The 14,286-nt window shown below is 43.8% G+C and overlaps 1 protein-coding gene across 13 annotated transcripts in view; it reads left to right on the top strand.

The window, feature by feature from the left end:
* The window catches only part of ITGB4 (integrin subunit beta 4), a 66,460-nt gene that overhangs the window by 25,313 nt on the left and 26,861 nt on the right, over positions 1 to 14,286 (top strand). For all 13 annotated transcript variants that reach the window (XM_083429810.1, XM_083429809.1, XM_083429819.1 and 10 more), the window contains exons 8-19: positions 638 to 901; positions 2,788 to 2,877; positions 3,193 to 3,315; positions 5,501 to 5,668; positions 5,879 to 5,955; positions 6,531 to 6,742; positions 8,140 to 8,243; positions 8,774 to 8,872; positions 10,037 to 10,169; positions 11,472 to 11,594; positions 12,472 to 12,578; positions 13,102 to 13,135. In XM_083429810.1, the coding sequence (XP_083285936.1) occupies positions 638 to 901; positions 2,788 to 2,877; positions 3,193 to 3,315; positions 5,501 to 5,668; positions 5,879 to 5,955; positions 6,531 to 6,742; positions 8,140 to 8,243; positions 8,774 to 8,872; positions 10,037 to 10,169; positions 11,472 to 11,594; positions 12,472 to 12,578; positions 13,102 to 13,135 (1,534 nt within the window). The remainder of the gene's footprint in view (positions 1 to 637; positions 902 to 2,787; positions 2,878 to 3,192; positions 3,316 to 5,500; positions 5,669 to 5,878; positions 5,956 to 6,530; positions 6,743 to 8,139; positions 8,244 to 8,773; positions 8,873 to 10,036; positions 10,170 to 11,471; positions 11,595 to 12,471; positions 12,579 to 13,101; positions 13,136 to 14,286) is intronic.

The following is a 14,286-nucleotide window of genomic DNA, read 5'->3' as shown; positions in this document are numbered from 1 at the left end:
TACAGTGGTACCTCGGGTTAAGTACTTAATTCGTTCCGGAGGTCCGTTCTTAACCTGAAACTGTTCTTAACCTAAAGCACCACTTTAGCTAATGGGGCCTCCCACTGCTGCTACACCGCCGGAGCACGATTTCTGTACTCATCCTGAAGCAAAGTTCTTAACCTGAAACACTATTTCTGGGTTAGCGGAGTCTATAACCTGAAGCATATGTAACCTGAAGCATATGTAACCTGAGATACCACTGTAAATAAATACCAGAAGTGCTTTAGAATGGAAGCAGAACACATGGTGAATTCAGGGAGCTATACCTTGTCAATAGTTAAGAGATAAGAGCTGAGGCGACAAGATAAGAGAGAAGTGACCAGACACTGTCAACATCAGCACAAAAACAATTGATGAAGTTTCCAGACCTCTCAGCTAACCTTGGACAGGTCTGCAGTTGGAAGTGACATCCAGTGGCTGCAAGCTTTATTGATGTACCTAGAGAAGGGGTTGCCACAGAAACTTCTGCCATGGTGTGAATGTCCACAGCACTCTCCTCAACCTGTTTTTGGGGAACCAGCTTCACCATTCTGAGTAAATTAAATCCCTCCACAATGTTGAATCTACACCCTTTTGTTTTTCTCTTTGCCCGCAGGACCAGATTGGCTGGCGGGAAGACAGCACTCACCTCCTGGTGTTCTCCACCGAGTCCGCCTTCCATTATGAAGCTGACGGTGCCAATGTCCTTGCAGGAATTATGAGGAGGAACGATGGATACTGCCACCTGAACAGGACAGGAAGTTACACCTTTGACACAAAGCAGGATTACCCCTCCGTACCTGCACTTGTGAAACTGCTGAGGCAGAGCAACATCATCCCCATATTTGCTGTCACCAACCACTCTTATGATTATTATGAGGTAAAAATGACAGTGGGCAGACAGTGGGTGTTGGGTGCTTGGATGGTGTCAGAGGAGAGGTGTGTTTTTAAGCCACTGGCAGTTGACACTGGCCACCATTGCCTGCAGACAATGACCTTACAAGGAAGCCAGTTTAGGCATTTACTGCTGGACAAAAAGCTCTGCTCTCCTCCTCCAGCAGCAAAAGGGCTACATGATCTGACTAGGGAAAGGAGGCCATCAGTCATTGTTGTTTGGGAAATACACTTTGAAAGTTATCCAAGAATCCTTCAGCAGATGAGCTTTTTTCATTTTTTCAGCATCTCCTTAGTTTTCACATTGAAGTGGAGATATTGTGGGTTTTCACTGTCTTCTCTAGTATATGTCCAAATGTGCTTCTAGTGTTTTCTTTCATATGTTCCTCATCCTATAAATGTTATTCTGCAGTTCACTTTCTTCTCTGTAAAACACTACACTATATTCCCATAGGAATATACGGGTAATGTGACTCAGCGCACAGGTGTAGGAATCAGATTACCTTCAGGTACTGCATATTTTCTCACCCAACAACTTGGTAACAGCAGAAACAAGAACATAGCCTATTTCAAAGCAGCTGTGCAATCTATTTTTGTAATCCAGTGGGGACACCCAGTGGTTAGTTGGATAATCCCAGTCAGCAATCAGACCAGGATATCTTTTGTTTCACACAACAGATTTCCATCTGCAAATGGACCAAGCTACATGTTACTCCAAGAAATCCATGACTGATTATCTGATAGGTTTTTTTGAAGAATATAGAACAAGCCCTACTGGATCAGACCTAAGGTCCATCTTAGCTAGCCTAAGGTTACCAGACATCCCCGTTTCCCGGGGACAGTCCCCGGATTTACAAATCAGTCCCCATACAAAATCCATTGAAGTTGAAAAGTGTCCCTGGATTCATTGAAAAAAATCTGGTAACCTTAAGCTAGCATCATGTTTCCTTCAGTGATCAGCCAGATGTTTCCAGGAAGCTAACCTGCAGGGCAAAAAGACAGTAGAGCAGGTATGGAGAACATTTTCTTCTCCCAGAAGTTTCTCCTCCCAGAAGTTCCTAAACTATAACTCCATGATCCCTAGCCATTGGCCATGATTGCTAGGGCTGATGGGAATTATAGTTCAGCAACATCTGGAGTGGCTTTAAGTTTCCCCACCCCCGCATCAGAGTGAACAAATGCTTTATAGTGGTACCTCGGGTTAAGTACTTAATTCGTTCCGGAGGTCCATACTTAACCTGAAACTGTTCTTAACCTGAAGCACCACTTTAGCTAATGGGGCCTCCTGCTGCTGCCACACCACTGGAGCACGATTTCTGTTCTCATCCTGAAGCAAAGTTCTTAACCTGAAGCACTAGTTCTGGGTTAGCAGAGTCTGTAACCTGAAGCGTATGTAACCTGAAGTGTATGTAACCTGAGGTACCACTGTATCTTAAATCTAAGTCCTAGAAGGATAGGGGTTTGAGGGCCAAACTAGACATGTCAACTTTGCAAATGAAATTAACTTGCATGCCGATTGTTATGAAAATAGCAGTCTTGGGGAAGGCTATGAGGATGGAGAGGCGATGATTTAAATATTTCTCTTCCTGCCATGATCCTGGCAAAAATAGCCTCTCCAAAGCTGCTATTTTCATTTCAAAGCAAGTTCCCATTGATCCCACTGAAATGCACAGCTAATATTTGCTGTGTTGTTGTGACCTGTGTCTAGTGTTTCTCAGCAGCAAAAATTCAACTACAATAGTAAGATAAAGGTATATGCTCAGTTACTGTGTATAACAAGGTACTTAACTATGTTGCTTTCTCTGTTGTCCATTTAAGGTTGTAACATAACTTAAATATTTAACTAATTGACTGCTTTTTCTTTTTTAATAGAAACTGCACACATATTTCCCAATTTCTGAAATTGGGAGGCTGCAAGAAGATTCCTCTAATATTGTGGACTTGATTCGTACGGCTTACAATGTAAGAGGCAACATCAGGAATCTGTCCTATCTAGGAATGGAAAAGAAATTCAATTTTGTGTGCATTTTAATGAGAAGCTGCATAATTTTCACTTCTCAAATCAATTTGTGAACCAAAACACAGCTAGCCTTTGACATTTGTACTTCACTGAATTTTGTGGTAACAATATGACTCAAGGAGCAAATTAATAGAGCCATCCTCTGTGGACATGGTTGGACGTTATAATGTGCAAATCCTATTATTATAATCTAGGGGGAACCTCTGAATTTGGTATGTTTCAGTTCTATTAATTTATTCCCTCCCTGCCTTTCCCAGCGTATTAGTTCCAAGATGGACATTCGAGCTTTTGGCACCCCAAAAGCCATGAAAACAGAAATAACATCTGAGATGTATGAAAAGACAGAGTCTGGCTCATTCAATATTGTCCGTGGTGAAGTGGTAAGCCCTCAGTCCCCTTTGTATTTCTGTCTTCCTCATTTACTCACTCTTGATAGGGCCAGGGCCGGCCCAGCCGTTAGCCTGGTGGTGAAGTGACAACAGCATTGGCACCGATTTAAAGTGTGATCTCCCCCAAAATTGGCAAGAACTCACATGAAAGCCATGCTGATGCCAGCACGGCTTCTCTGCCAGTAGCAGCAGTGGTAGGGTGGGTGGAGCAGGTGTAAGCAGCAGCAAATATGGCAGTGTTGGTGGCGGCAACAGCAGAGCATGGCAGCACTTCCTGTTTTGCCTCAAACCATCCCTGACCTGGGCATTCAGATGATGCCACTGAGTCCAATTATTTCCAGAAGAAGAGTAGAGCAGTCTCCATATATGCATATGGCTTTAGAGCTACTAATTGTTTGTAAATGGTGGAGTTTTGACATGGATGGAACACATATTCAACACATATTCATCATAAGTGGTTGCTGCCATTTTATGACCCCATTTATGTGTGTTTTATTAAATCAAACTTTTAATTAGCACTAAAATACTTTCCTTTTTTAAAATAAAGAAGTATAGCTGTACAATATTATAATGTCATGATGATATCTATGCATCCATCCCTTTCTGGTAGCAATCATTAACCAGGTTGCTAAAAATGTGTTGCTGCTGCTGCTTCTTTGACAATCAGTCATAGCCAAGTAAGATTGTCTTCCATGAACACAGTCTTCACATTGAGTCCATAAGTGACTGTGGAGGCCAATTCTGGATCCACACATACCTTCCACATTGGGGACATAGGTTTTCAGGTGCGAGTTGATCATGGTGAGGGTTTGCCAAATGTGCCTTCCTCTTAGCACGTTTCTCTCTTTCATTGTGAGTTTGAGTGTCTTCAAAGTCCACGACACCTTTGGTAAAGGCTGTTCTCCAGTTGGAGCGCTCACAGGCCAGTGTTTCCCAGTTGTCGGTGTTTATACTTCAATTTTTAGATTTGCCTTGAGAGAGTCTTTAAACCTCTTTTGTTGACCACCAGCATTATGCTTTCCATTTTTAAGTTCAGAATAGAAATTGCATAATTGCATTAAAGGTAAAGGTACCCCTGCCCGTACGGGCCAGTCTTGACAGACTCTAGGGTTGTGCGCCCATCTCACTCAAAGAGGCCAAGGGCCAGCGCTGTCCGAAGACACTTCCGGGTCACGTGGCCAGCGTGACATCGCTGCTCTGGCGAGCCAGAGCCGCACACGGAAACGCCATTTACCTTCCCGCTAGTAAGCGGTCCCTATTTATCTACTTGCACCCAGGGGTGCTTTCGAACTGCTAGGTTGGCAGGCGCTGGGACCGAACAGCGGGAGCGCACCCCGCCGCGGGGATTCGAACCGCCGACCTTTCGATCGGCAAGCCCTAGGCACTGAGGCTTTAACCCACAGCGCCACCCGCGTCCCCATAATTGCATTAGTATACTGTTATAGCACTGTAAGACAAGCAGCAGCAGCAGCAGCAGCAACAAAGCACGACGGTATTAAGAGTTATTCCTCCATTTCAGAAAAAAAGGCAGGAAAGTGTTTTACTGCTCATAAAAAGATTGATTTTGAAAACAGGGTTGAAGAAAAAGGCATTCACCACAAGCTGCCCTGGTTTCCCTCAGGAGGAAGGGCAGGATATAAACTGAATGAATGAATAGCGAATGTGTGTTGCTGACCTTCAAATGCGCCCACCCGCAGCAGCTACGTCACACCTGATAGGATGGGCAGGACAAAGTAAGACTCACAGAAGTGCAATACTCCTACTAGTGTGGAAAGTCAATTGCAATTCACTTCTGGTTCAGAACTTGAGAGCGATGATTAGGTAGCACCATCTGGAAGCAGCCATTAACAATAACTGTTCAGGACAGGAAGAGCAGGGCCCCATATCCCAGACCACCACCACATCGTGTAGGTTTTCTAGTTGTATCTCCATCCCACCCAGCTACTTATACATGGGGGGGGGGGATGCTGCCAGCCAGTGTGGTGCAGCATCGGGAACATACACTTCTTATCCATCTCGGAAGCAAGTTAGCAGTATCCATTTCCTTGTTTCTACGTGTTCAGCCTTGTACCTAGCCGCTCACCTTCCAGGTTGCTGTTTAAAGTGGCATATCTCTCTTGTCTTTCTCTCTTTGGATCAATCCAGCAAATGAACAGGACTTCTCTCTTCCATCTAGGGCAGATTCAAAGTACGTGTGAAAGCTCATGAGCAAGTGGGCGACAAGCATGTCTGCAGTCTCCCGGAGAAAGATCGGGATGGCGTTTTCCACATTAAGCCCTCCTCTTTCGGTAACAACGTGGAAGTAGCAGCCTCAGTCATTTGCGACGCTTGCCCCTGTGAACTGGTACTTTTTTGTTCTCCTCTTTGGTTGTCCTACCCCAAGAATGGCTCTAGATATTAATGTTATAGGAAATCTGACTCTTGTATGAGCTCTTTAAGTTTGCATATAGAAGCAAAACTAGTGGCTACCATTATTTTTTCTCTGAAGGACATGTGACTAAATCTGATCCCCTAGAATAAAGTTCAATAACATCTCTTCTCTTGTATTTTGCAGCAACAGGAAGTCCTATCACCTAGGTGCAATTTCAGGGGGAACTTCGCCTGTGGAGAGTGCGTTTGCAATGCAGGCTGGTAAATACCTCATCCTTATTTTTTATTAAGTGGGGTGTGCGTTTTCTATTTCCTTCAGCAGAAAATATCAGTTGATTGATTGATTTGGGCCCTGCCCTCCCTCCAATCTGGAACACAGTGCAGCTTCGAATAAGAAGCATAAGGACAACTGTATAAAATAAAACACAAAACATCAGATATCAATAAAATGCAGCAGTGTAGCAGCAAAAAATAAATAAAAAATCTATGGGACCAGCAACCTAACCCAAACAATTCATCCTCCAAACTACTGGACAATAAACTACTGGTTTACTGTTGTTTTAGAAATCTTGGTTAATGGTAACCATGGTTCAACGTTATGTTCCAAATCAACTACGAATAGGAAGCAGGAAATTTTTAGACTCAAATATATGTTGGACTCATGCTGTCTGCTTTTCTCTGAGCCACACTTTCACCTCTCAATAGTCACTTCATGGCAAAGAAAGGTTGAGCTGTGACCAATTATTATCATTTCTTTGCACCATGCCTTCTAAGCAAGATGTCAGACCTTTGAGGCCCTTCTCAGTCTTTGTCTTGATGTCCTTTCTCCTTGACAGGCGGGGAGCTACGTGTAACTGCTCTACCACCTCCTCTACTGACGATGCGGCCTGCGTACGACCAGGGGATACAGAGCCCTGCTCAGGGCAAGGTGAATGCCTCTGTGGGCAATGCGAGTGCTATTCTGAAGGTCGGACCCAGCGTTTTGAGGGCCGCTTTTGTGAATTTGACAATTTGCAGTGTCCCCGCAGTTCTGGATTCCTCTGCAACGGTGAGTGAGGCCTTCTGGAGCAGTGACTAGGCTTCAGGTCTGCCCTCAGGTGGTTACAACTTTCTGCTGCAGGCTAAGGCTACACACCTGAATCCATTTACCTGAGAGTAAGCTCCCTTGAATCCGATAGGCCTTAGCAGGCACAGTTAGCATTGCACCGTTCTCAGATGCTTGTGAAATCACACCACAACTAGATCATAGATTATAAAGGATTCACTATTGTGTTAGTGACTGAATAGAAGAGCCTCCCCAAACCTATTGCCCCAGTTATAAAGTGTTATAGTGTTTGAGTTTTTCTGCAGGCTATCACACCTTCCTCATATTCTTTGCCTTTGAATCCCCCTAGGCTTGTACAGCTAATGCCAAGAAAAGCCTTTAGTGGTTGGTCATAGATCTGTCATCTTCTCTTTGAAAGCCTCTAGAGGGCATCAGTTACACTCTCAAGTGAAGGGAAAACAAAAGGTGTTTTCGTGATCCATTTCCGTAGAGATTAGCCCAGTGACAGAGTGGGCAAAATACTGTGTTTTAAACAGATTCCCTGCATTCACTGTATCTGGCTGCAGCCAAGGTCAGATTGATGTTGACCTGAGCATTAGCGGTTTCCTAAAAACTATGTCTGAATGCCAAGTACTCTGAAGTTAAGTCCCAAGTATGTGTGGTTAGGACTGCAGTGTGAATCGAAATATACTATGGATTCTCTGGTTCACCTTTCCCTTTCCAGTACTTGGCCTTTCTTATTGCAGCAAACAAGACCATGTTGTTGTCTTTGTGCATCAACCTTTATAAAATGTTGGAGGCATACTCGATGAATCCATCAAGTAGAAAACACAGTAGCTTAACGTTCCCCATTTCTTTGTCTTGATTATAGTCATTTAAAGCTTCTGAATGGTTTGCACTTCTACCACATTTGGATAAAGACACCCTTAAATGCTTCACGACACAGATTTTCTCTACCCCTGTTGTATATACATCTTCCATGGCCTTGTTGTATAGCTGTTTTTCAACAGTACTCACTTAATGACTGACCCAAAATTGTGATCCTTCGATAGATAAAAATGTTAGGACTTCCCTCCTTAATTTCACATTACTGTACTGTACAGACCTTTATTTGACGTCAACATTTGTTTCCACCTTATAACGCTCCTGCAGCCACAGCGTGAAATGGTATTGTATTTATTGCAATACATTTTATTGTTTTCATTTTATTCATAATTTTTAAAAGCACAAAACATCTAAGATACAAAAAACAACAACACAACAACAAACCTCCAAAAGCTCCCGACATAACTATGGGCATTGTGGCACTTTGCCAAAGATGTGAATCTTGAGCTATATCAGCCATGTAAGTGTAGGCTGAGTTCTATGAAACCCTATCCTTGTTTCCTTCCTCTATGCAGATCGGGGGCGCTGCTACATGGGTCAGTGTGCATGTGAAAGTGGTTGGGAAGGCCCTGGCTGTGAGTGTCCCACAAGCAATGAGACCTGTATCCCCAGCAGTGGGGTAAGTTATTCCCCCCTGCCCTTCTTAGAATGATAAACAAGGGAGATAGGATGCTGTATTCCTTCATGTACAACAGCCTGAAGATCAGAGAGAGTTCTGTTTAAATAGACGGCTGGGTGACTTCAAAGCTGATGTAGAGGCCTCATGCTTTGCATTGGGATGTTCCCAAATTCAAGTCCTCACTTATCCAGACCCTGGGCAAGGTGTTGCCAGTCAGAGTAGACAATAATGGACTTGAGCTGGTAGACTGATTAATGGATTTAAGGCATCTTCAGAGAGGAGGTAGGACACAGAAAACTCCCTTATGCTGAGTCAGACTGTCAGGGAACTGCCATCAGCTCAGAAGCGAGAGGTGGAAGGGCAGTTGGGTTACAGGGAGCCTCCAAAGATCGTGAGAAGCAGCACTTTCCTCTTGGCTGTGGGGGAAAAAATATCCTCAACTGAATTTGGGTAAGGTTTTGCCATTTCAGAATGGAAGATGATGTATCACCTGAAAATGAACTTTCAGTACTTGCCCTTGTCTCTTGCAGATTCTTTGTAATGGGCGCGGGAGATGTGAATGCGGCAGATGCATCTGTAGTAACCCCGCCCTCTACATTGAACCCACCTGCGAAACCAGTTATGCCCTGGTAAGCTCTTAGATGAAGCCGGTGACTTTAGGGGGGTCAGCATGCTTAGAGTGTTATATAGCCGATGACTAGGACTTTGGGTCGATTCTTATGTTATATTTGAAAGATTATTCTTTGTGCTTTTAAAACCACATCTACTCTTCCTTATGCATATTTGACAAATAGAGATCACTGCAAATGTAGCCACACATGGTCACTCCCTTGCTCCCGCTTTCCCCTGTTAATATGAACTTCCCTGGCAGCCCTTACTTATGATATCTCCATTACAAGCCAGACCAAGCAAAAGATGAGCACACTCTATCTACAACAGCGAATTTCTTTATTTTTTCTACTTTTTATTTATGATTTTCAATTTTATACATTTCAATAATCTTTCTGCGTTTAAAAAAAAAAATTTCCTCATATTCCAAATTAACTGAACGTAATCGTTTATTCATCTACTTTAAATGTATACAGTCATACCTTAGCTGACGAACACCTTAGCAGTCAAACGTTTTGCCTCCCGAACACTGCAACCCCAGAAGTGAGTGTTGCGGTTTGCGAACGTTCTTTTGGAAGTCAAATGTCCAGCAGGACTTCTGCGGCTTCCAATTGGCTGCAGGAAGCTCCTGCAGCCAATCAGAAGCCGCACCTTGGAAGTTGAACAGATTTCCAGAACGGATTCCGTTCAGCTTTCAAGGTACGACTGTACTCTTATAAAACTGCAGGTTATTACAACAATCCTACCAATGTTCTTATCTGTTTACAGTTTATTTGTAAATTTTCAATAAGCCATTTCCATTCTTTTATTTAAAAAGTTTGTTATCTTGATTTCTTATTTTTCTGGCAAGTTTTGCCATTTCTGCGTATTCCATTATTTTTTGCATCCATTCTTCTTTCGTCGGGACTGCAACAGGGAACATTTCGATTATTTATTTGCTGCAGTAACAGCCTCTTTCACAAGAGAGTTCTCTGCAACTCACAGCGCAGTGATTAACTTAGCCCTGTGTGTCTTATGTATTCCATGCAACAACTTGTTCCTTCTCTCCTTCCTGTTCTCCGATAATATAAATGTATGTATTGCTTTCAAGCACTCTTCCGAAAGTCAAATGTTCCACCTCTGCTGGTCTTTCACTCTGTCTCTTCAATACTTCTATAGACTGATGTCCTCTCTCTGGTGAACAGGGCTACCGACATGTGTGTGGAGAAGATGTCCGAACCTGTGTTCAGTGCCAGGCTTGGGGGACTGGAGAGAAGAAGGGAAAGAAATGTGAAAACTGCCGTTACAAGATCCGAGTAGTGGATGAACTGGAACAAGGTACCATGATTTCCTTGATGTTCAGCTGTAGGCCAAAGAGTATGAGTGGTCAACTTGTGGCTATCCATATATGTTCCTGGACTATAACTCCCATCCTCCCTAGCCATAAGGTTTGTGGCTGGGGTTGATGAGAGCTGGAGTCCAGCAACAACTGGAGGGCCACAGATTCTCTATCACTGGCATGGATAGCAGTCCTCCTCTTACAGTGCATTGGTGGAAACAAAATTGTGTTCATCTGTCCTGTACAGAACTTCCTTATCAACTGAACCCACTACTTATTTCAGGAGACATATTGATCAGTGTTCACCAGCTTGTGTATTGCTGACTCTTGCAGAAGCAACTGTGGGCCATTTCATCGCAAAGTGTAGTAGAGTAACTATGGAATGAGCACAGGCCATGCAACACCACACACTAGTTGGGCCTCCTCCTACCCCATCTTGCACTCACATCTAAACATGGTAAACATGCTTGCATCACTACCTATGTATGAATAATACACATTATGCTTCCTTCACCTATTTTCAAAGGATAAATGTGTACACAGTTGCACATCGGGGTGTACACACGTTCACCATATTAAGATGGTTCATCAAATCAAGTGTGTGTCTTGGTTCCAAGGGCATAGCCTTCAGTTCATACAGTTCACCAATAGCATGAACAGGCAAACCTTAACCATAGAGAATGGTTGCCTTGTAGAATCATAGAATCATAGAATCATAGAGTTGGAAGAGACCACAAGGGTCATCGAGTCCAACCCCCTGCCAAGCAGGAAACACCATCAGAGCACTCCTGACATATGGTTGTCAAGCCTCTGCTTAAAGACCTCCAAAGAAGGAGACTCCACCACACTCCTTGGCAGCAAATTCCACTGTCGAACAGCTCTTACTGTCAGGAAGTTCTTCCTAATGTTTAGGTGGAATCTTCTTTCTTGTAGTTTGTATCCATTGCTCCGTGTCCGCTTCTCGGGAGCAGCAGAAAACAACCTTTCTCCCTCCTCTATGTGACATCCTTTTATATATTTGAACATGGCTATCATATCACCCCTTAACCTCCTCTTCTCCTTGTTAAAGACAGTGTGCACTGTATCACATTTCTGACTAAGCTACTGCCTTCTGGACAGTGGAACCTCAGCCTGCTGTTTCTCACTGCCCCAAAGACTGGTGTAAGAGTTCAATGAAGCCCTGCCTGATGTGGCTCGCAAAGTCTTCAGAACTTTGCTCCTGTGTTGGTGGCAATAAAGACAATATCAGGAATGTTGAAGATGTTTTGGTAGCATTTTATAATTTTTCTTTGTCTCTGCAGAGGAAGATCTAAATACAATTTGTTCGTATCAAGATGAAGAGGATGACTGCAGGTACCACTATCGCATGGAAGAGGATTCCAACCCAGAGCTTAATGGCACCATTATTGTGCAAAGGAAGAAAGGTAAGTAATGATGTTCTAGGGAGAGATGCAAGACTGAGGCAGCTCTTTTCTCTCTTTCCAGATTCGTAGTCAGAGTTGTACACTTGCATAGTCTGAGATCTTCTGAGGCATGTTTTAATAATGAAGGCTTAACTAACCCCATTATGCAGATTTCTAGACAAAGTCAAATCTGTGAAACTGATTTCTGATCATAACAGGATCTTCTGCCCCTTAGAAAGCTATCTTAGACATTTGGTCCATCTAACTTGACTGGCAGTGGGTCTCTGGGGTGTCAGACAGAAGTCTTTCCTGGCTCTTCCTGAAGATCCCAGATCCTGTGAACTTCTGCATGGGACGTAGGAGCTCAGTCACAGAGCTTAGAGCCTTCCCATCATCTTGCCCCCTCACCTGCAGAGACAGCCCTTTCCTTAGGTAAAATTAAGCGGCAGATACTGGAAAGAGGCAGTGAGATTCTGGAGGACACAGCTTTCTGCCTTCATGCACGATGGAGGACGTTGCCTCTTCTTTGTTGTTGAAGTAAGATTCATTTGCCAGTCTAATTGGATTCTGTAAGTGGAATCAAGAGTGGCTGGGGGACAATCTTATCCTTTGGCTCAGGCAGAAAATTTCTTAGGCCAGTCCTGTCATAAGGAAGGGCCGTAATTGGGTGGTATAGTATCTGCTTTGCATGCAGAAGGTCTGAAGGCAAATCCCTGGCACCACCAGGTAGGGTTGGGAGAGAGCCTCTGGGTAGGCAGAACTGAGCTAGATTGGCCAATGGTCTCACTCGGTATAAGGCAGCTTCCTCTGTTCTTCCTCTGTTTTCCCTGCTGTGCCCAAATTCTGTTAGTTTCCCAGCTACCCCTGCCTAACCATGAAGGTTTTCCTGTTGTTACAGAGTGCCCATCAGGAAGCTTCCTTTGGCTTATCCCATTAGTCATTTTGCTGATGCTCCTCCTGGGGCTGCTTCTTCTGCTGTGCTGGAAGTTCTGTGCTTGTTGCAAGGTAAGATCCAAGACTTCCACCCTGCAATGAGAAAGGGGAACTTCAGATGGAGTAATTGGTGGCGTGGGTGTGATCTATCTAGCCAAGAGTGGCGAATGAGAGAGAACTTGCCTAATGTAGAGTTCTGGGGAAATGAAGGCATGTGAAAGGCAAGAGTCTAGAGACACTAATGCAGATACAGTTCAAGACGCAGGAAATAAAGGCAGGTCAAGCAACAGTCAGGTTCCAGCAAGGCAGTGTCAGAACAGAGGGCAAGTTCAGGTAGAACAAGGAAAGCTGAGGGCCAAAGGACAACTAGGTAGGGAGCAGCCTGGATAGCTCTAAGTGGCACCTAGGCTGAAAATCAGTCTAGGCAGGCTTGAATGTTGCTGTGTAGCAAGCCCCATCCCTGATGAGTGGATCTTCTGGTCTCAACTACCCCAAGGGAAGATGTTTGTCCTCCTACCCATAGTTTCGTTTTTCATCGTCACGTTCAAAAGAATTCCCTCTCCTAACTATTGCTGTTTTTCTTTTTGCCACTTAGGGTTGCCTGGCTCTGCTACCCTGTTGTGCACGAGGTACCTTCTTTTGAATTTATATGTGGTCTTTGGGGTGGGTGAAGCATTGCATGGGGATGGGGAGAGGAAGGCCTAGATACTGTGAGGTTGGCAGCTGAGTTAGCCACTTGTTTTATCTGCCCCTGAACACTGCTAGGCAACTGCTGTCTGCAGTCTTAAAGCAGGCAAGGATTTTCTAAGCCCCTTACCAGATGCCCTTTGGTTTTGGAGATGTGAAGTATCACTATCTGAAGCCTCACATCATCAAAGCACACACATGGCATTGAATTGTGTGATCCCCTAGATAGTAAAAGGTAAGGCCTGAGGCAAAATTCTGAAGCCTGTCTTGTTAGGCAGAACAGAGCCATGACTACTACTGGAACTCTGATTGCAGCATGGCTGTCAACTTTTCCCTTTTCTTGCGAGGAATCCTATTCGGAAAAAGGGAATTTCCCTTTAAAAAAGGGAAACATTGACAGCTATGGATTACAGTGTCCTGGAACATGGCAGAGAAGCATCTGTCACACAAGAAACTACATCAACAGTAACTTCAGTTTAAGCCATTTGTGTGCAAATTTATTAGCTTGTATTTTGGGGGCTTGCGCCACACTAATCTCTTAGCAGGTAAGCTTATAGACTTTTCTTACTCTCAGTCATGTTGCATGATGGGCACGGGGTGGGTAGGATGGGCTCTGCATTCATTCCCTGGAAACCAAGCAGCCAGACATGACTGACATTTGTATCAGGAAAATATTCCCATATGAGAGTATATACTGTAGGGAACCATGGTCAGTCAGGAGTGCTCTTTACCATGTACCTATGTTACCACCCTGAGATCTACAGATGAAGGGTGGAATACATACATACATACATACATACATACATAAATATGCAGTGTGTGTGTGTGTTTAAAAAAGTATCTCAGTACACCACATGTTTAGTTTCTGGCATATATAATATGGGTACATGCTAAAAATGTAACATGTGAATCAAACGAAAGGCATGAAAACAAGTACCATTCTTATGTGAGCATAAAGACCCACAGGTCAAAAGAGGGCAGGTGTTTGGCAGCATTATACAATAATACAGCCTGCTGCCAGCAACCTGAATTCCATTTACCCAACTAGAATTGGCTCTCATCTAGAAAAAATCCTGGGGAAACCTTGCTAGGT

The sequence above is a fragment of the Podarcis tiliguerta genome (genome assembly GCF_965153285.1).
Source record: "Podarcis tiliguerta genome assembly, chromosome: 2".
Lineage (NCBI taxonomy): Eukaryota > Metazoa > Chordata > Lepidosauria > Squamata > Lacertidae > Podarcis > Podarcis tiliguerta.
This window is presented reverse-complemented; position numbering and strand designations above follow the sequence as displayed.